Genomic DNA, 20,125 nt, shown 5'->3' with positions numbered 1-20,125 from the left:
ACTATTCTTGCTAACATTTACATCTGGAAAAAACTGACCCAGAAAAATTGGACTCAGACATAAAACGTGAAGGAATTTTCACAGTGGGAGAAGGAAGGTTGGTAAAACTTGTTATGTATGAAAACTCATTGATAAACTGAACTTTTACTTCAGAATTCAGAAGGAAGAAAGTTTATTCCAACAAAAATCATTTTGGGAAAGTACAAAAATATTGGTGCTGAAAATTTTAGGAACAGTTTAGTTGGGATTTATAAAACACTGAATATGAAAATGAGATTGGCTTAATGGGGTTTGCTTTGGAAGAATGAGATATTTACACATACCTTTGTTTCAGAAAATGTTAGAATGATTTTGATATACACCTGAAACCATAAACATGGGTTCCTTGGGGTCCAAATCATACGATAAAAACTCTCTTTACTTGGCCGCTGGAGCCTAAGAGAGGAGGCAGGGGAGGTTCCTGCAGGGACAGGAGGGAGAGGGAGATCTTTGAGAAGAATCATGAGACGGGAGGTATTTGGGCATTTTGGTCATGGGTGCTTTCTTGAAAGAATGCATTTGTGAACCAGAGACATGAGTTTGGTCGCATCTCCACTAGTGTCCACTGCCTCCTGCTATTTCTGTCTTTATCACCTATGCTGCAGGAGCCCAAAGACTTCCTCACGTGTTGGCTGGGAACAAGGGCAAAGTGCATTCCTTCAAAATGAGAAGCGATAGTTGGAAGGAATATGCCTCTTCTGGATTTTCCCAAGTTGGGAAGGAATGTTAGCTTCCCAAGGGGCATGTGAGATGTCTGGAGGAGCCTCTCTGCTCTCAGAGGTCAGTGCAGAACAAGTGACCATGTCAGAGCAGAGTAACACACAGGGTTACTGTCTGTCTGTGGACAAAGGTCCATTCAGTTTCTTGATTTATTCTTAATGTCACCTTTCTAATCAGCCCTCATTTCTTGTTCACATTTCATCTTCAAAAGAGCAATTAAAAATCTCTTATGGGTATCACAACTATTGGTAAAGTTTCCAGATGGGATACTTAATATATTATCATTAACTCAAATGTAAAAAATCTAAAAATAGCAAGTCTGCATCATTAGTTTCTAGTAGCATTTATACATTACTTGAAAACACATTTAATTCTATGCTCAAGTTAACTTTTTTAGATAGTATCCATTTCAATTTTGAAATTTGAATTTAAAAGCTCTTTTATTCAGAATCTTAAACTGTCAAAGTAGAATATATAAGGAGCTATACAGAAATAAGACATGCGCCTCTTTGAATAAGCTACCTACCCAATTTGATACTTTCAAAGATACTCATTAATTTAATCATTCATTCAGAAAATTTGCCTCAATGCCCACTGTGTGCAAGGCACTGGACTAGGTGCTGTGAGTATGAAGTGGAATAAGGCACAATCCTGCCCTTCAAGAGCTTACAAACTAGTAGAGATACTGTACAACAGGTGAGCTAGAAGTGATTCCTAATGTACAGAGGAGCGAATACTTTTTGCATTGAGTGTGAGTTTGGTTGTCTTTGCGAAAGCTTCTCTCTTTTCGTAATACGCGGCCTCATTTACAAACACTGGGTATACAGTACCGTCTCCCCCCAGTGGAATAATCTGTCCATCAAGAGTTAAAAACACAGGATCTCCAGGGTGCAGCGGTTTCCAGTCTTGATCCTCTCAGGAAACAAAATACATAAGTTACGTTTGGGTTTTTTCCCTGCTTTTAAAGTTTTAAGCCAGGCTCTAGAAACTAACAAATCATAGCATTGTATAAAAAAGGAGATACCCGAGAGATGTGTTGGGAGGCACATGAGTGATCTCACTAAACTGAGGCTGAGCCATTACTTTGGGCAGCAGGTTTAAGAGTACCCATCTAATTTTTATAACTGATACATGTAATTAGAGTCTGCTTCAATACCAAGTTTGTCTTCAATGTTGCCAACAAGATTTAGAGTATGAAAGGGCAAAACTAAATGCATGTCTCCCTAAGTGTATATTCTACCTGTTAAAATTTAGGAAATATCCATTAAGAGCCTTCAGTGTGCTGGACATTATACTGCTGGGGCTGTGAAAATGAGTACCATTGTGCCTGCCTGCAAAGGGATTCTATTCAGATGGGGCTCGGGGAAGGAAGGTGGGAGTGGGCTGGGGCAAGTCTAAGAAAAGGTGAGTGTATTCCATGGTAACAACTGAGTTACCTGAAATGTCCCACATCAGGGATCTGGACCTCTGAGCCATCAAACCCCAATGCTGTCACACTACAGGAACCCTAAACCAGTTCTTCACAAACTTTGATATGTTTGCAGGATTTTGTTAAAATGCAGATTTGGATTCTATGGGTCTGGGGCAGGGCCCACAATTCTGCATTTCTAACAATTCCCAGCAGCACCTGGGAGTTCATTAGAAAAGCACAATTTCATCACCCACTGCAAACTTGCTACATTGAAATCTTCAGGTTAACAAATCCCCAGAGATTCACATGCACAACATTAAAGTTTGGGAAGCACTGCATTACGGCAATTTTCTCAACCATGACTGCACATTATAATCACCTGGGATGTTTAAAAAATATAGACGAGTAGAGGGCTGGCTGCACCGCAGATTCCTGAAATCAGAATCTCAAGGGTGGGGCTCAGGTACCATTAATTTTAAACATTTATTTCAAAACTTACATAAAATTTATTCATTTTTATGCATAGTTCCATGAGTTCGGATATGCATAGTATAGAGTCAGGTAAGCACAGAATATGGAACGAAGGTGCAGGATTCCATCGCACACCTCCCTCACTTCCCTGTTCATAGTTCACTCTTGGTTGGTTTTGTTTTTCAAAGACCCAGGTGATTCTGTAGGACAGCGTGTTGAAAACTACTGCTCTGGAGCAGTGATTTTTAGCCAGAGATGTGCCTCTGGAACAAGTGATGGAGCCTCTTTGCCGCACCTGCAGACATGCCAAGGTCGTGCAGGGCTACCCAAACCTGAGCCACGTGAAAATAACCTGGTGAACCTGATTTCCTGTGTCCACCTTGATGAATTAAATCAGAATCTCTGGGGATGGGATCTGGGAATCAAGATTTTTTAAAAGCTCCTCCAGTGGCCTAAGTTTGAGAAGCACTGCGTTGGTGCTGCTGCTTCTTTTTTTTTTTTCTTTTCTGTAATAGGCTCCAGGCTTTCAGGGGCCCATCCTCTAGGTCACTCCAGTGGACATCCCTGATTAAGGACCATCACTCTTAGAATAAAACCCAGACTGCGTCTCTAGCTCCAGGGTCTACTGTCCTCTCTGTTCACACCCTACTCTCCATTGACACTGGTCTTGCTGTTCCTCAGACACTCTAAGTTTGTTCCAGCCTCGGAGCCTCTGGACTTGTTTTCCACGTGGTTGACTTCTCGTGGCCCAGGATCCAGCTTCAATGGCATCATCTCCCAGATGGCTCTTTCAGATCATCCCATCTAACAGGAACCCTCTGTTAGTCTCTATTATTCTGTTTATTTCTTTGATAGTACTCATTACCATTTGAAATGATCTGGTTTATGTATTGTTTACTTATTCATGGTCTGTTCTCCCCTGATTAGTATGGAAGCTCCATGACGGACTTTGTCTATCTTGAATCTCAGGGCCCAGAATAGGCTTGGTAGTCATTCAAATATATTTATTGCAAAAACTGATGAATCACTCATTCCTTGCAGAATACTGAGCCATCAGATCAATACTATCCTTCAAGACCTACCACTAACCTTGTTTGTTACTGATCTCTGCCTCACTTCTCAGCCTCCCCAGGATGACTTTTGTTCTCTTCAAGGATCCCTGAAGAATATGAATCTTTAAAAAATCTTGTGGTGTAGCCAGTTAGGACATCAACATCTTGGTCTCTGTTCCTATACTTGTTATTTTTGTTACCTGTAGGACTTTCTCTCTCTCCTTCAATCTTTATCTTTCTTTCCTTTAAATCACTGCCTAAGGCTCCTTCTTCTGGTTTCCACCTGGGTCCCACGAAGGCACCAAGCACGATTTGTTCCACTTCTCTGTATTTTTGTGCAGGCTAGTTTTTAAAGTTGTGAGTCTGGATGACTATTATTAGGGTCATTAAATAGGAGTCTGAACTGGATCAGTCGTTCTCCACCTTGATTACCCAGGCCAATAAGATCAGATTATCTGAGTGGGATCCTGGCATCATTATTTTTCAAAGGCTCTCTAGGCAATGTGTAGCCAGAGCTGAAAGCCTAGATAATCCACCAGGTCTCTTCCATCTCTGATGTCTGAGGGTGAGTAGGGTACTCACGATGAGAATGGATGTTTTAGCTTTTTGGAATCTTTGCTCCTCCTTTTTTCTACCGTCGGCTTTCCCAGATTTAAACTCTCCCAAGAGCCTTTTCTTCTCCCTTAACTATGCCATAACTGATCAAACCAGACAAGGAGCAGATACCAGGGTTCTGAGGAGAGTGAGGAATGGTGGCAGAAAACGTTGCAGAGAAAGAGGTTCTGAGTGTTTTGCTCTGACTCATTCAGTGCTGATCACAGGCAGGTCGCAGTAATGTGGTCAACTGCAAAGAACACTAGTTCTGGATCAGCCACTGATAGCTATAGGACTATGGGAAAGATCTAGCTTCTGAGCCTCTGTTTTCTTTAAAAAAATTTTTTTGAATGTAGCGGATACACAATATTACCCTAGTTTCAGGTGTACAGGATAGTTTATACCTTATACTATGCTCACCCCAAGAGTAGCAACAATCTGTCACGGTACAATGCTATTACAGTATCACTAATTCCCTATGCTGTGCCTATGACCCCGTGACTTATTCACTCCATACCTGGAAGCCTGTGTGAACCTCAGTTTTCTTATGTTAAAATAGATACAATAATTCCTGCCCATTGCACTTGGGCAGGAATTTCACCTTCCCCGAGAGGCCTTGCCTGACGCCTCCCTCCCTACTTCATTATTCGGTTATAGTATCTGGTTGTCTTGATTTCTAAACCATAGTTTAGAGTTTAGTATATCTGCACTGTAAATACCACAAAAGTATGGACAATGTTCACTGTATCCCCAGAGGCAGCACGGGATCTACTCAAAAAATGCTTACTGAGTGAAGGTTTGAATACCCTAGCTACACTGCAGTGTTTTGAGAACACAAATGAGCTAATGTATGTAAAATGGTTTATAAACTGTAAAGTTCTATTTGAAGGTGGGGCATCTTTATTTTAAATATTTTAAAGAAACAGCAAATGTTACCTGCAGATTAGGGTGGATAATAGCAGCAATATCTCCATTTTCATTCCGGGGATAATCAACTTTTTCCATTATTTTATAGACTTCAATAGCACAGGGAGGAAATTCTTTTCCTATGGTGAAAACAATATGTATATTTGGTGACTAAAAATACCTCTTGAAAAAAAAGGAAGTTGACACTCTAAGGGAAGAACCACCACCACCAAAAAATGAAGGCAGTTACACGGAGAACATCCCATTTTGGTGACGGGTATTCATGAACAACGTTTGGCCAAAAGAAGTTCTCAAACGACTCCTATTGGTACATTGTCCACAAAGACACCAGTGGATTGAAGTAGAAAACAGAACTTGGGAAGCCAGTGTAGGAGAAAAAGAGGCTAGGATGGGAGTCAGGACACCCAGGCTTTAACCTAGCTGTGTGATCTGGATCACGATGCTTTAACTACGTGAGGCTCAGTTTCTTCACCTGTCAAATGAAGATGCTGAATTACCTTATGTTGGAGGGCCCTTCCAGCTCTGACATTCTATGGTTGCATGACCTCAGGAGGACTTCCGGCAGGTTAGATGACTTCAGCATTGTGCCCCTTCTCTTAAGGAAGTATTGTGAGACCTAGGGACACAGGCTTCCTGCCAACAGTAGGGTCCTACTTCCAAAGATGCAGCATCATTAAACAGCCCAATGCCCAGAAACTTGGAAAAGAAGTAGTTTACATGTACACCAGGCAACTCTGAATAAACAGGATGATCTTTCATTCAAGACAGGGCCCGTAGTATGCTACGCTTGCAACTCAAAGGAAAATCTTTTGTCTTTAGAGCAGACAGTGCAGCCAGGGTTGGAATGTGGATTTACTGTGATCACTTCTCTATCAGCTAGCTTTTGCTGCTTAACAAACACACTACCCCAGAACTCAGTGGTGTCATACAAAGACCTTCCACTTAGCTCATGATTCTATGGGTTGTTTCGGCAGTTCGTCTGGTTTAGGCTGGCTTGCTGATTTCTGACTGGCTTGTTCATGCATTTGTGGTGAGCTGGCAGGTCGGCTGGGGGCTGGATGATCTAAGATGGTTTTACTCTCATGTCTGACATTTGACAGGCTGTCGGCTGGAGCTAGGGTATCTGAGTTCTCTGCCTCATAACTCTCATTATTCAGCAGGCGAGGCTAGGCTGATCCACCTACTGGCAGTACAGGGTTCCCAAGGGGAGCAAGAGAGCAAGCCCCAGAATGCAAGTCCTTTTCAATTTTTTTCTGTGACACAAAACACATCATATGGCCAAGCCAGATTAAGAATGTAGGGAAATAGACTCCATTTCTCGGTAGAAGGATCTAAAACATTACATTGTAAAAACACGGACACAGGGAAGGGAAGAATTTGTGGCCATTTTTACAATCTACCCCACCTTCCAGGTGAAGATGTAAACTTATCAGGTGTCATCTCTTTAAATCAGAAGGTCCACTGAGAGGAAAGGAAAAAGTGGTAGAGTATAAAGAAGCATGTTTTTGCTACTTCGAATCTAAGAGTCTGAAGGAGCCTCAAATGCCTAACTTCACCCGTGTTTGATTATTCTCTGTTTCTTTCCAGCCAAGTGGTCATCTTACTCTGGTTCGAACAGCATCACAAAGTGTGGTCCATTCCACTGGTGGTCAGCATTGTTAATTAGAAATTTATGTCTGCAGGTAACTTTATCCCACTGATTCTATTCTGCCCTCAGAGTCACAGAAAACATGTCTAATTGCTTCCCAATATAGCACTTTTAAAACTCTAATATAAAGTCTTCTTTTGCCAGTCTAAATATTCTTATTCACTACTCATATGTGGTCACATTCATGAGGTTAAATGTGAAGGTACTCTGTAAACTGAAGTTCTATGTATGTCTTAGGGATTATTCTTTTTTTTTAATGATTTTTTATTATATTATGTTAGTCACCATACAGTACATCCCTGGTTTCTGATGTAAGGCTCGATGATTCATTAGTTGCGTATAACACCCAGTGCACCATGCAGTACGTGCCCTCCTTACTACCCATCACCGGTCTATCCCATTCCCCCACCCCCTCCCCTCTGAGGACCTCAGTTTGTTTCTCAGAGTTCGTAGTCTCCCATGCTTCACTCCCCCTTCTGATTACCCCCCTTTCTTAATCGTGGAAGGAGCCGAGATGCCCTTCAACAGATGACTGGATTAAGAAGCTGTGGTCCATATATACAATGGAATATTACTCAGCTATCAGAAAGAACGAGTTCTCAACATTTGCTGCAACATGGACGGCACTGGAGGAGATAATGCTAAGTGAAATAAGTCAAGTAGGGATTATTCTTATTTTGGTTTTCAAACTTTCTAGCATTCTCAATTTTCTCTTTGGCTAATCTCTACCTCATAGACGCTCCTCCTGAAATACAGACTCAGAATTTATTCACAGCTCCCCAAGTGGTGTTTATTCAATACAGAAGAGAGAACACCATCTCCCTTGTCCTGGGTTTTTTTTTTTAAACATAAAAGCAAAGTTTGTACCTGAAATGTATTTAACTTACACCATTTACTTCAGACAATTGTTAAAGATTGTGAGGACTCTTTGGATCCACCTTCTGACCCCGAATATTCTCCTGCGAGCTTCCTGCCACCTTTCATTTATATATAAGCATGTCACATATATCTTTACCTGACTTACTAATAATTGTGAGTAGCACAGAGTCAAGGATGGAGCTCTTCTGTACATTTCTAGAGATTTTTCTCTAGGTGGTTATCTCTTTGTCAGCATTCTTTGGATAATGCTGCTCTTTCCATGTTAGTTAAAAATCCACCAAACTAAAAAGTCAAAATTAATAGTGGTTTAACATTTTTGAATTGCAGAATCCTTTGCTTAAGTGAAATGCTACACGGAAGAGCAATAAAAGAGAAGAACTGCTCTGGAGCTCCTGTCCTGGAACTGTCCCGGAGCTACTGGACAGCTAGGAGATCCCCACCCCTGGGGAGGGCTCTGTGGACTCTGATTTGGAAACCACGTTTCTCCACTCGGGTTTGTGGCCTTCTAGCTGGGCATGTCATTTCTTCATGCACTATAGTCCCACACTTACTATTTGAAGGGTTTCTTGTGAATTAGTGTGATCTTCCCAACACCAGGACCATTCGATGCTATAGACCCTATCCTCAGACAAAGGCGGTAAAAACCTGATTTTTCAGTCTTTACGACTTTGGAGTCAAAGGATTCCCAAGCACAAAAGAAATTCCTGTGATTTCAGTAGGGTGCACAATCTGATATTAAGGAATGATATGTCCCATGACATTGAACTATTCTCCAGCTTTTCACTATAATGACCCACTCCACAGCAATTTCAATTCAGCCTCTGGAATAATTATTTACATAGGATTCTTTCCTCTTTCTTTTTTTAAGGAATTTTTTTAAAGTTTTAAAGATTTTATTAAGTTTTTAAAATTTTAATTCCAGGATAGTTAATATACAGTGTTGTATTAGTTTCAGGTCTCTGATTTTAATTATATCTTATTTTGAAATTTTAAAGGAAATCAGAGAGGGAGACAAACCATGAGAGACTCCTAACTCCTCCAGGAAACAAACCTAGGGTTGCAGAAGGGAGAGAGTTGGGGGGAGAGGGTAACAGGGTGATGGGCATTAAGGAGGGCACGTGAAGTGATGAGCATTACACAACTAATCAATCAGTGAACACTACATCAAAAACTAATGATGTACTATATGTTGGCTAATTGAACTTAAATTTTAAAAATAAAATATTGTTTTGAAAGAAAAAAATAAATATATCTTTTAGTATTTTAGTCATTAATACACTTTTTTCTGCTGCAGTTTTAGGTTTACCAAATAAATGAGCATAGCGTAGAGTTCCATATATCACCCCACCACCAGCCCCATTTAATTATTTTTTAATTACACAAATAATACATGAATACATCATTTACCTTGAAAACAATTAAAACAAAATTAACCTGTTTTTTCCTGCCCTCCCCAGTAATCACTGTTATCGGTTTGGTGTGTTTTCCTCTAGAAATTTGCCTGTGTATTAAGATATATATGTAGATGTATTCTAGCAAGTATTTATTACTATTATTATTATATAAGTCTGAAGCAAATTTGCATACTGCATTTTTTTATAATAATTTTTTATTATGTTATGTTAGTCACCTGCATGTTTTGGTTTGTAGCTTGTTTTCTATAATTAACAATATATTTTGAAGATCTTTCCACATTAGTTTTATTTAATTGTTCACCAATGGATCGATATTCAGGTCATTTCTATTGTTTTGCTGTTACTAATGATGCTGATACCCACCCTTGCATAGGTCACATTGGATGTGCATGTGTTTGTGTTTCTTTGAGATATGGAAATGCTGGTTCATAGGATTTGCACATTTTAAAAAGTAGATACCGTAAAAATTATCTCTGAAGTGTCCTTACCAATTTACGCCAGCAGGGATGAGAGCATCCTCTTTTCATTACCCTTACCAACAGTTAATATTATCAGATTTTAATATTTTTTCACTCTAATGGGAGAAAATGGTTTCTCATTTTAATTTGCATTTCTCCAATTACTTGTAATATTGGATATTTTTTCATATGTTTACTGGACATTTGTATTTCTTAGTATTTCTTTGCTTCTTAAACTGGAGATTAGAAAATGAGGCTTTTATTTGGGGAGCTTTATTTGGTAGCTGCTTTTCTTAAATGTGTCTACTCTGGTCATTGAAGAATGGCGGAAGTGAGTAACATTTTTAAAAAGCATCTACTATCATGAGCATGGCAAATTTGACAATTGCTATTTCAGGGTTTAGTGGTTAAGTCACTATGCGTGCTCATTTCAGCTCCCTTTTCTGATTTATTTACACACACACACACACACACACACACACACACTAAGGAAACAATTCCTACCTTCTACTTACCTTCATTGAAATTATGTATAAAATCAAGAGCATGTTTAATCATTTTTCTCATTTGATCCAAAATATCAGCTCTCAGAACCCCTTGAGGCTGGGGACCAACTTCTATACCTTGGTACAAAAGGGGAAATAGTCACATTTGTACAACAAGTATTATAATATATTATAGAATTGAGTATTTTAATGTATAAAGATCTATAATCCCATAATTAAAATTACTAAAAAGGTAGACCATGTAGCATCATGGAAAATATTTGAGACAATGTTAGGCAAAAAATAAAAGCAGAACATTTTCATGTACCTGTTATAAGCATAATGAATCAAGACTGGGAGAAAACACGGAAAAGTATCAAAGAGCTATATTAGAGTAGTAAAATCTTGGGGTCATTTTTCTTTAAGTTTCCTTCAATATTGTCAAAATATTTAAATATCATAATATAGTAAACAGAGTAGACAAATTTATATTGACAAAATAATAGGTGGCCATAAAGGGAAACTGTCATAGACCTAATATTTAGTTTTGACAGGAGGAAAGTTATCCATTTAAGTCATAGAAATCTAGAGCCATGGATGTAGGTCAACATGACAATCTATGTGACCCTAGAGCAACGTTCTCGCCTTTAACATAACAACCCATCCTGACATGATGGTGCGATAGTTTTATTTTCCTAAGATTAAATTTGCATTTATTTCTTTTCACACCAGTGCCAACCACCCTATCACCTACAAAATACTCTCTAAACCAAGTATCTCGTCACTTACCTCCTGTTCCAGCCTCCCATACAGTTATCCCTCCAGTCCTTACCTCCTCCACTTTTAAACCATTTACCAAGTATAATATCATCCATTCTCTTCCAGCTGATTCATAAGTGTTCATGTACATTCCTTATCGCCGGTTCTATTTTCACCCACTTCTCTTATTTCTTGATTCACAAAATCTTTCTGTATTTGATCTATGTTTTTTATTTGTTGTGCTTAGCTTTCTTGTATACACGTTTGGACATATATTTAAGTATGGCTGAGGTAAGCATCTTGTGTATAATTTGTACAGACATGTGAAAACATGTTCAAGGATATGTCTACATGTGTGTTGTGGAAGACACTGCTGGCTGCCCATCCAAAAGCCATTCCGCCTTCCTCCTTGCTAACAGAGTCCTGATTTAGGTTGGGTATGCAATCTTCCAGGTAAGGGAACTTTTCTCCAGCTCACGTGTAAATGTGGAATAATATAAGTCACCAGAGTACCCCTATTACTCTAGTGATTGAGTTAAGAATGGATATGTGACTCAGCTCTGACCGAGTGGTTGTAACCACTGAAGGTCTGCAGGAGAGTTCCTGAGAATTCTCTTTCACCCACTAGATATTGTCTTGTTGGCATATGATGCTTAAAGTTACAGTGGACATCTTGTGGTCATAGGACTGCTAAAAAATGCTGAAGATGGTAGACTAGAAAGACAAGAAGAACCCAACCCCTCATGATGCTATTGAGCTGTTATGTAAAGTAATAAATTTATCTTATTGCTTAAGCCATTTGAGCTTCTTGCAGCCAAAAATATATTCTACATATTCTTGTTTTGGGGAGAGATGGAAGGTGTAGTGTGCGCAGTCCAATGTGGAGAGCAGCTATGATGGCTAGGGGTGGGTGTTTGACCCAGAAGAGTCAGTTATTGAAGGATTTTTTTCCCTTTCGATTGTGAGTGAAAGATAATAGGGTGGCCTTATTTTCTAAACCAGCAATTAACCTTGACACAAGATCCTGTGTCAGAGAAGAATGTTTAAATTTGTAGAAAATGGCCACGGCATAGTCTTGAGTGGAGCTGAAGAAGTAATGGTCATAAAATTAAATCTTCTGAGTCTCGAATGAGGCCATGGTTGATCTGGGACAGTTAGTAGAAAATTCTGTCTAGTTCCTCTCCTGCGTGTGTGTGTGTGTGTGTGTGTGTGTGTGTGTGTGTGCATGCCCATGCACATGTGAGAGACAGAGACAAGAGACAGAGAAACAGAGACAGAAAATGAAGACGATTGTAGGAAAGATCATAAGGCTGCAGCAAACTGCTTCTTTCTGGAATAAAGTTTATCTAGAATGATCCTGCCATTTCAGCTGCCTTAGCAATTGAATGCAAAGGTGGTCCTTGTGGAAGCTAGTAGAAGCTAAAGCAAATTCCTATGGGGCAACAGTTATAGGTGTATTATAAAATGTTGAGGGGCACCTGGGTGGCTCAGTCAGTTAAGGGGCTGCCTTCAGCTCAGGTCATGATCCCAGGATCCTGGGATGAAGCCCCGCATCGGGCTCCCTGCTGAGCAGGGAGTCTGCTTCTCCCTCTCCTTCTGTCCCTCCCCTTGCTCATGCTCTCTCTGCACCCTCCCCAAATAAAGTATTTTAAAAAATAAAATAAAATCTTGAGTTGGAGATAGTTTCTCTCCGATCTTAAGTGTTTTTCCCCCTCAGTGAGTGGATGGTATAAAAATGTTCCAAATAGCAAAGTTGCAAGGAGAACATACAATATTTCTAATTATTTATGATGATCTCGATACTCTCTCAAATTGAAATGTTTGAAAGATTTGGCTCTATTTTTTAGGGCCAAACATATCGGTAGATATTTGTTCTAGCTAAGAGCAGCACTGTCTCACAAACATCATAGACCAAGATCGCTTTTTCAAAGTGTGGAAATCTTTTGATTTATTTGGTGTTCCAGAGAAATAGGATCTCTATCTGTTATTGTTAAGCATTTGGTTTGTTTCAAATAATTACCGATACTTGGATATTTAGCTTGCCCCAAGAGATCTCTGATTTTGCACCAAATTATCAACAACTGAATAACCAAGATAACTTTAAATTTGCTTATATTGTTTGACAACCTGTTTTTAAATTAAATTGCTCTTGGTTAAAACCATCTGAGATCTAACAAAAAAGGATTTTAAGTTGTGATAGCAATTTTAATGATTATAGTATATCTGCAAACAATTATGTTAGTAGGTCACTCAGGAAGAAAGTGGAATATAGAAAAAAGAGACAGTGTCTGAGGGTGCAAGCCTCCATGTTGGAAGTTGCTAAAAGGTGAATTCACAGCCTAGTAACATTCAGGGCAAACAAGTGAATGGATAGCAAACAGTTTATGGGAGACATGAATGCAAAGCAGGTGCTAAGAAGAACGCTGAGAGATTTTTCATTGGTCTTTTATGTTTCTGCATAAAACCAGAAGACACTGACTGCCTTGGCTCCAGATTATTTTTCAAGAATGTTTGTACAGTGGCGGTCTTGGAAGATGGAGATATCTCTTTCTAGGCACAAAAGGTAGGCATGTTTACTGCTCATTATAAAAGATTTAAGTTCTCTCAGCTCACTGTTTCTCTCCTGGTATGCAGAAAGCTGCTCAATGAAACTGAGGGAATTTGATATAATTAGAGCCTGCCTGGAGTTAGTTTGCTTCTTAATTGACAGTTATAAGCCATAATGATGAGCAAGGTAGCTATAAATATTCTTCAAAAATTAATTTTCTCAGAGTTTCACCTAGGACGTATTTTGGGCAGTGTGACAACGGAAAATATGACTTACCAACAGGATACCTGGCTATAGAACGCGCGGTTGCATATTTGAGGGAAGGATGTTCAATAAGATAAACATAGCAGGGTACAGGAGCCAAAGAAATCTGAAAAGAATTTAAAACATCTCTCTTATTATGCAAAGACCACATGCTTTGTTCTCTTTGCCACTAGAGAGTCAATAACGCCTTCAGTATGTTTTACTACATCAGCTAAGATTAGTAAGACAGCTTTATGAAATACTCTAAGATTCAGCGTTATTATTCCAGCTTCGAAAACACACCAATGAATTACACATAAAATGGAATTCTGCATAGCTTTCTGGGTAGAAGATACATTAAACAATTCTCGGGGACCATGATCAAAGAACATGAAATAATCTTTCCTTCTGGATAGATTTGGTTATTTTTGTTTTCACCACTGGTTACAGTTACTATTTAGCTTCGTGTTGGTCACATAAAGAATTCTGTTTCCACCCCACAGTCCAGGTCTGTGCAATGTTAGGTGACTTCCCCCACCTCCACTTATTTGAATGAGAATTCAAGATATGCCTCCAGGTTTTTTTTTCATTTTTTAATAATATTTATTTTGTTATAGTAGTCACCATACAGTACATCCCCAGTTCTTGATGTACTGTCCCATGATTCATTACTTGCATATAACACCCAGTGCTCCATGCAATACGTGCCCTCCTTAATACCCATCACCAGCCTATCCCAATCCCCCATGCCCCTCCCCTCTGAAGCCCTCAGTTTGTTTGCCAGAGTCCACAGTCTCTCATGCTTCATTCTCCCTTCTGTTTACCCCCCTTCATTCTTCTCTTCCTTCTCCTACCGATCTTCCTATTTCTCATGTTCCATAAATGAGTGAAACCATATGATAATTGTCTTTCTCTGCTTGACTTATTTCACTTAGCATAATCTCCTCCAGTCCTGTCCATGTTGCTGCAATGTTCTGTAATTGTTCTTTCTGATGGCTGAGTAATATTCCATTGTATATACTGCCCCCAGGTTTTGATGACAATGTCAGCCATGCTGCTTCGATGCCTGGCAACCAGAACATTCGTCTCTCCCTTCAATGAGCAACAAAGAATTGCTGCATAATGATCTCCCACCAGAACTACTATCTAGTTATTTTCAAAAACACAAGGGAAACAAAAATAACAAGTATTCTTTACTATATGCTAGGCTAAATGCTTTAAATATTTTATCTCATTTAAGGCTTTTAACAGCCATATGGGTAAGTGTTGCTATTATGCCAATTTTATACAACAAGGAAAGCACGGTTTGGGGAGTGGGGTATTTTGTCCAAGGTAAGTGAGTGAGAAAGCAAGGATTATAAACCTGGGCTCTCCTGGCTACATGGGTCAAACTCTTTTCATTAGATCATATGAGCCCTCTGGAAGGAAGAGTATCCACTACACAGAAATAAAGATATAGTTTATTATTTGTGGTTTTGCTTGGTTGTTATTTTCTAGCAATTTTTCTCTAGCTATAGGCATTGGATTGCTGAATTTTTCATCTTGTAAATTTCTGAGCCCTAAAATGATTAGTTTTATCAAGTACTGGAAGAACAGATGTGTGTTGGGGCATCTGAATCAAATGCAGACAAAGGCAGAACTAAAAGGGGCCACTCTTTCTATCACTGGCCTTTACTCAACATTAAATGACTATTTCTTGAGCTTCCTAAAACTAGAATTCAGCTACTTCAACCACACCATTTTAAATGTTGGCATTAATTTTACCAAATAGCCTATGATTTGGTGGCTGTCTGGATAAGAGATTTATAATCTTACAGACACAAGTATCCACAACTGTCTCATTATTTTATTCACTGTATTTATTATTTTACTCATTTCCTCACCTTTTCTCCTGCCTGTCAACACTGCCTCTATTCTGGTGCCCTTCCCACTCCCTCATCTCTCTTGGACACTCCCTCATCTCCTGACCCCTTTTCTGGTTCTCTTACACATATAATTGTATAAGTACAGGAACTATGCTAACTTATAAATTAGTAACATTAACATTACCTTAATATAATGAAACATCTGAATTAAAAAGTCATTCCTGGAATCTTCAAGAATAAGAGTGCATCCCATGTTAGAAGTAGTGTTGTGAAGGTCAAAAATAATGTCATAGGAATCTTCATTGTCTTTTGGGCCAAATAAATGATTTATTTCTTGAGCCCTTGTCACTTCATATGGCAAATCCTTTGACATTTTTTTGCTGTTATTAGCAGAAAGAAAAAGATTAACATCTGTGGCTAAGATAACATAAATATATAATAAGAACACAGTGTATAAGGAACCAGTTGCCAAACCTTTAATATGAAAAATCTGTAAGGGAAGTGGAAACTTATTTGAAAACTTTATAAATAAAAAAATTCCTTTTCTTCCTCTGTTTGATTTTATGTAATGGTGCATTGGCGTGCTCACAAGCAACAGTTCCTTTATGTGGCTGATCCCTGAAAGGACATTTCAAACAGAACTTACCATTTGACTTCAGTGTTGAAAAAACTTTATTCATTCATTTAATCAATAATTTTTTAAAAGTTATGTGCACCAAGCTATTTTATGGGGCTAGACTATCAAACACACACATACATTTTTTGTCCTCTAGCTAATTTTCTAGTGCACAAAAATAGTCAAACTTAGGTGATCATGTTCTCTAATTAGATTAGATCAATTAGATTCTAATTGAGATCAGGGAACCACTAGTGATCCAGGGCAAACTTTACAGTCTGTAAATTCTAAGACAATGCAAAATTTTGCAGGTATATGCATATATATTTTTTCTAGGATAAGTTTTTATTGAATTCTCAAATGAGTCTCTATCTCCCCTTACTTACTCTTAAGGATACATTTTTTATCTTACTGTACATGATGATGATTTAAGTTTATTTTTCCTCATTAAACAATGGTTTAATTCAACCACTTCTCTATAATTCCATCTATTTCTGTTCCCCAACTATTTTTGTTAGTATTTTCAAGGGACCTACAGTTTGAACCTGGGTAATTCCTGCCTGAAATGCAGTCAAGAAGTTGAGCGGCCATTTTTGACCATACAGCAAAACTATGAGGACAAAAGCTGCATACTAAGTATGGTGCAGTGGGAAGATAGAAGAGATCTGTAACACTAATGATATTATTGAACCACTGCAACCAGCCCTGGACTACCAACTTATTTGTGAAATAATATCTGCACTTATTTGTGAAAATGAAAACATTTATTTAAGCCACTGTTTTCAGGTTTTTATTATATGCAACCAAACATAGTTCCTAATGGATAGATAAGTATTTTATTTTTTTAAGATTTATTGTTTATTTTAGAGGGGAGGGAGGGGCAGAGGGAGAGGGAAAGAGAGAATCTCAAGCAGACTCCCCGCTGAGCATGGAGCACAACATGGGGCTTGATTCCAGAATGCTGAGATCATGACCTAAGCTGAAATCAAGAGTCAGCCACCCAACTGAGCCACCCAGATATGCCTGTTAAAAGTTAATTCATGAAACAACTCTACAAGTTTCTTCTACCCCTGATTTGCTTCTAATTCTCCCTCATGTGAATAAATGGCATCATTAGCCACCCAGTTGCTCAGAGCCAAGAACTGGAATCTTAAAAGACAATGGACCCTTCATGTTTTCATGCCTGGGTTCCAGGTCTCATAGGAGGAGTCCCAAGGGATGAAGCTGAAACAATAGGCAGGGGCACGATCCTAAAAGGCACAGCAGCAATACTAAGTTACTTAACTCTATGCTGGAGAGGAGATTTTTGAAGAATTTTCAGCTGGGGACACACATGATAAGATTTTCCTGTTAGGATGATCCCTATGGCTGCTACAGAGAGTCAATGGCAGGAAGGACTGGCATAGGGCTAGATCAGAGATTCTTTAGGAGGCTACTCTAACTGTCCACAGAAGAAATAAACTAAGGAAGTGAAAATGCAGAGGAAGACTGGATTTGCAAAATATTCAATACTTGAATAAATGGGAAGATTTAGTGACTTACTAGACATGGGGCGTGAGGAACAGGGAAGATTCTAAGTTGATTTCCATAGGGGATTTGGTGAGTATTGGTGACATCACTGAGAGGGTGAATACAGGAAAAGGAACAGATTTGGGAGAGGGAAGACTGGAGAAAATAATTAACTTATCTATCTTATGAGTTTCATAACCACCCTGACAGAGAACTGTCTAGCCTCTGAAGAGTGTTAAAGTATAAGAACTAGAAAATCAATTTAATTTAAAACCTGCTCTCATTGAGAATGCATACTATTGAGTGGTCATAATTAGAAGACTCACCCCAGTCCATTTCAGAGTTATTTGAGAAGTTAACATGCTGACTAAAAGAGTTATTCTTCAACAAATTTTTGTAATGTAAGAGTTAGTTAAAAGCTATTTCAGGTGACTAGATAAACCTTAATTGTATTAACCTAAGCTCAGTCGTGAAGACAAAGCATTCCTGAAATTAAAATGTATGCTAGTAAAAACATAATTTGATTCACAAAACATAACTAATTATACTTTTCCCTAGAAAACATCCATTTCATAAAGTGAGACATATTTGTATTAAAAGTAGTAACCATCTTTTGATCGGCTGTGAGATTAAATTTAAGAAACTGTAAACTGGAGTTAGTCTTTATTAGAAAACGAGTACAAAAATCAGTGCTGTGTTAGTTGTTCCTTTGTGTGTCTTCTATCTTTGTAGTCTTCCAACTTGTTGTGGGCAGAAACCATGTTGTACATAGCTTTGCACTCCCACGGTACCTGGCACAGTGCCCCATGAACAACAGGTGTTTAAAAATATTTTTAGGTAAATAAAAGGAAGTGGTAAAAAGCAAATACTAAGAGGCCTATATATGTACACTAGGAGCTACCAAGACGTAAACAAAGGCAAAATAACTAATATTATTTATATTATGTGTTATAATTAATGCCTAGAGTGTTACTATTGCATAAATTGTGTGCAATATATTATAAACCGGTTGCAATTTAAATTCAGAACATGCAAGTGACGCGTCTTTATCTCTCAGTGATCCACCACTGAAGCTAGTATATCTACTCCTCATTTCACAGGATGGCCTGATTTTTTCTGATGATGGGAATTTATTCACATTTTTCGTTAAACAAATATTAATTGAAACACGACAATTTTCTTGGACAGAGCTTCATGTACTACCATAAACACAGTTGCGAAGACACAGTAGCGAACCACCTAAAAAGCCAACAAAGATGTATGCACGCGTAGGGGCCACACACTGATAAATTACAAGACCAGTCAATCTGCTTCTTTAAAGATAGGGTTCAAATATAAAAACCATTGTTCTTTATTGTCTCAGTCTATACAGAATGCATTTAAAATCAGGTAAGAATAGTCTGATGCTTTAAAAAGTTTGTAAGAGAGCGTGTGACTACCCAGTTTAGGTAACTGAGAAAGTCATAGCAGGGTAAGATTAAAGTGAAAGTGATCTTATTCACAACAGCGATTATACGTGTGGATTTGCATATCATGTGCCACACATACGTGCTCTCTCACACAGACCACTTTCCACACACGTACCTGTACGTGCACCCATGCATACGACACAAAATGTAGTCTTACCCAAGATTTTCAGGGTCAAAAACTCGATTCAGGTCACAGTCAATATATCTGGTACGCTTCTTCACTGCTCTTGGATTGGTAATAAATGGTTTTACTTCCAGCCCTGTTCTCTGAATCTCAGTGCCATTCTCCAGCCAGTGCTTAACTAGAAATACTCCTGTTAACTCATTCCCATGAGTTCCTCCAAAGATAGCAACCTTTTTTATAGGATCTTCAATAACATGACAAGAAGTCATTTTTATCAAGTAGTTTTATCTGATTTCTGCAATTCAGAAAAGAGGAGATCAAGTAAAACTAAATTTCTTAAGAAAAGTTTAGAAATTTAAATTTAAATGAGACTTTAACCAAAGTGCGAAGTGCAGAGTTCACTTGAGTGGAGTATAACCTAATATTCTGTTACAAGTTCTGAGCCCTCCTTATTATACGGACACTCCCTTCTGTAGCCCTGCCCTTTACCATATTTGGATTAAAATATGCAGAGATGAACTAGATACAGCTGTTTAACTTCTTACTCCCTCACATGGTCAGTAGATCTAAATGCAATAATAAATTAGTATCTCATACTAATACAAAAATTCTGTTCTCCTTTCAGCTACAACATGACCTACTGGTGCTTCCACTACTACCGTTAATAGTAAAAATAGTTTATACTTTTCTAATCCTCAAAAATATAAAAAATTTAAAAAATACATAAAAATAAAGAAGTGGCACATAATATGCATGCTACTACTTGATATTTATGTTTCCACTCACACTCGAAAACATTTCTTCTCTGAAATGAGTTCAGATCATTTTCATCATTGGAGAACATTTGAATCTCACCTCCAAAAACAGCCAAAGACAGATAGATCCTAAGAGAC

The 20,125-nt window shown here is 38.4% G+C and overlaps 1 protein-coding gene across 1 annotated transcript; it reads right to left on the bottom strand.

Moving 5' to 3' along the window:
• Positions 1–155: 155 nt before the first annotated feature.
• On the bottom strand, positions 156–19,665 carry ASPA (aspartoacylase). Its single transcript, XM_045773313.2, has 6 exons — positions 19,266–19,665; positions 15,699–15,894; positions 13,683–13,776; positions 10,130–10,237; positions 5,224–5,333; positions 156–1,671 (listed from the first exon to the last, which is right to left on the bottom strand). The coding sequence occupies exons 1-6, from the start codon at positions 19,499–19,501 to the stop codon at positions 1,474–1,476; spliced, it is 942 nt and encodes a 313-aa protein (XP_045629269.1). The 5' UTR covers positions 19,502–19,665; the 3' UTR covers positions 156–1,473.
• Between the last annotated feature and the right edge of the window lie 460 nt (positions 19,666–20,125).

Source organism: Ursus americanus, chromosome 23 (genome assembly GCF_024610735.1).
Source record: "Ursus americanus isolate L20-20 chromosome 23, mUrsAme1.1.p, whole genome shotgun sequence".
In the NCBI taxonomy this organism is placed as follows: Eukaryota; Metazoa; Chordata; class Mammalia; order Carnivora; family Ursidae; genus Ursus; species Ursus americanus.
The sequence above is the reverse complement of the archived record's forward strand: the minus strand, read 5'-3'. Positions and strand labels throughout refer to the sequence as shown.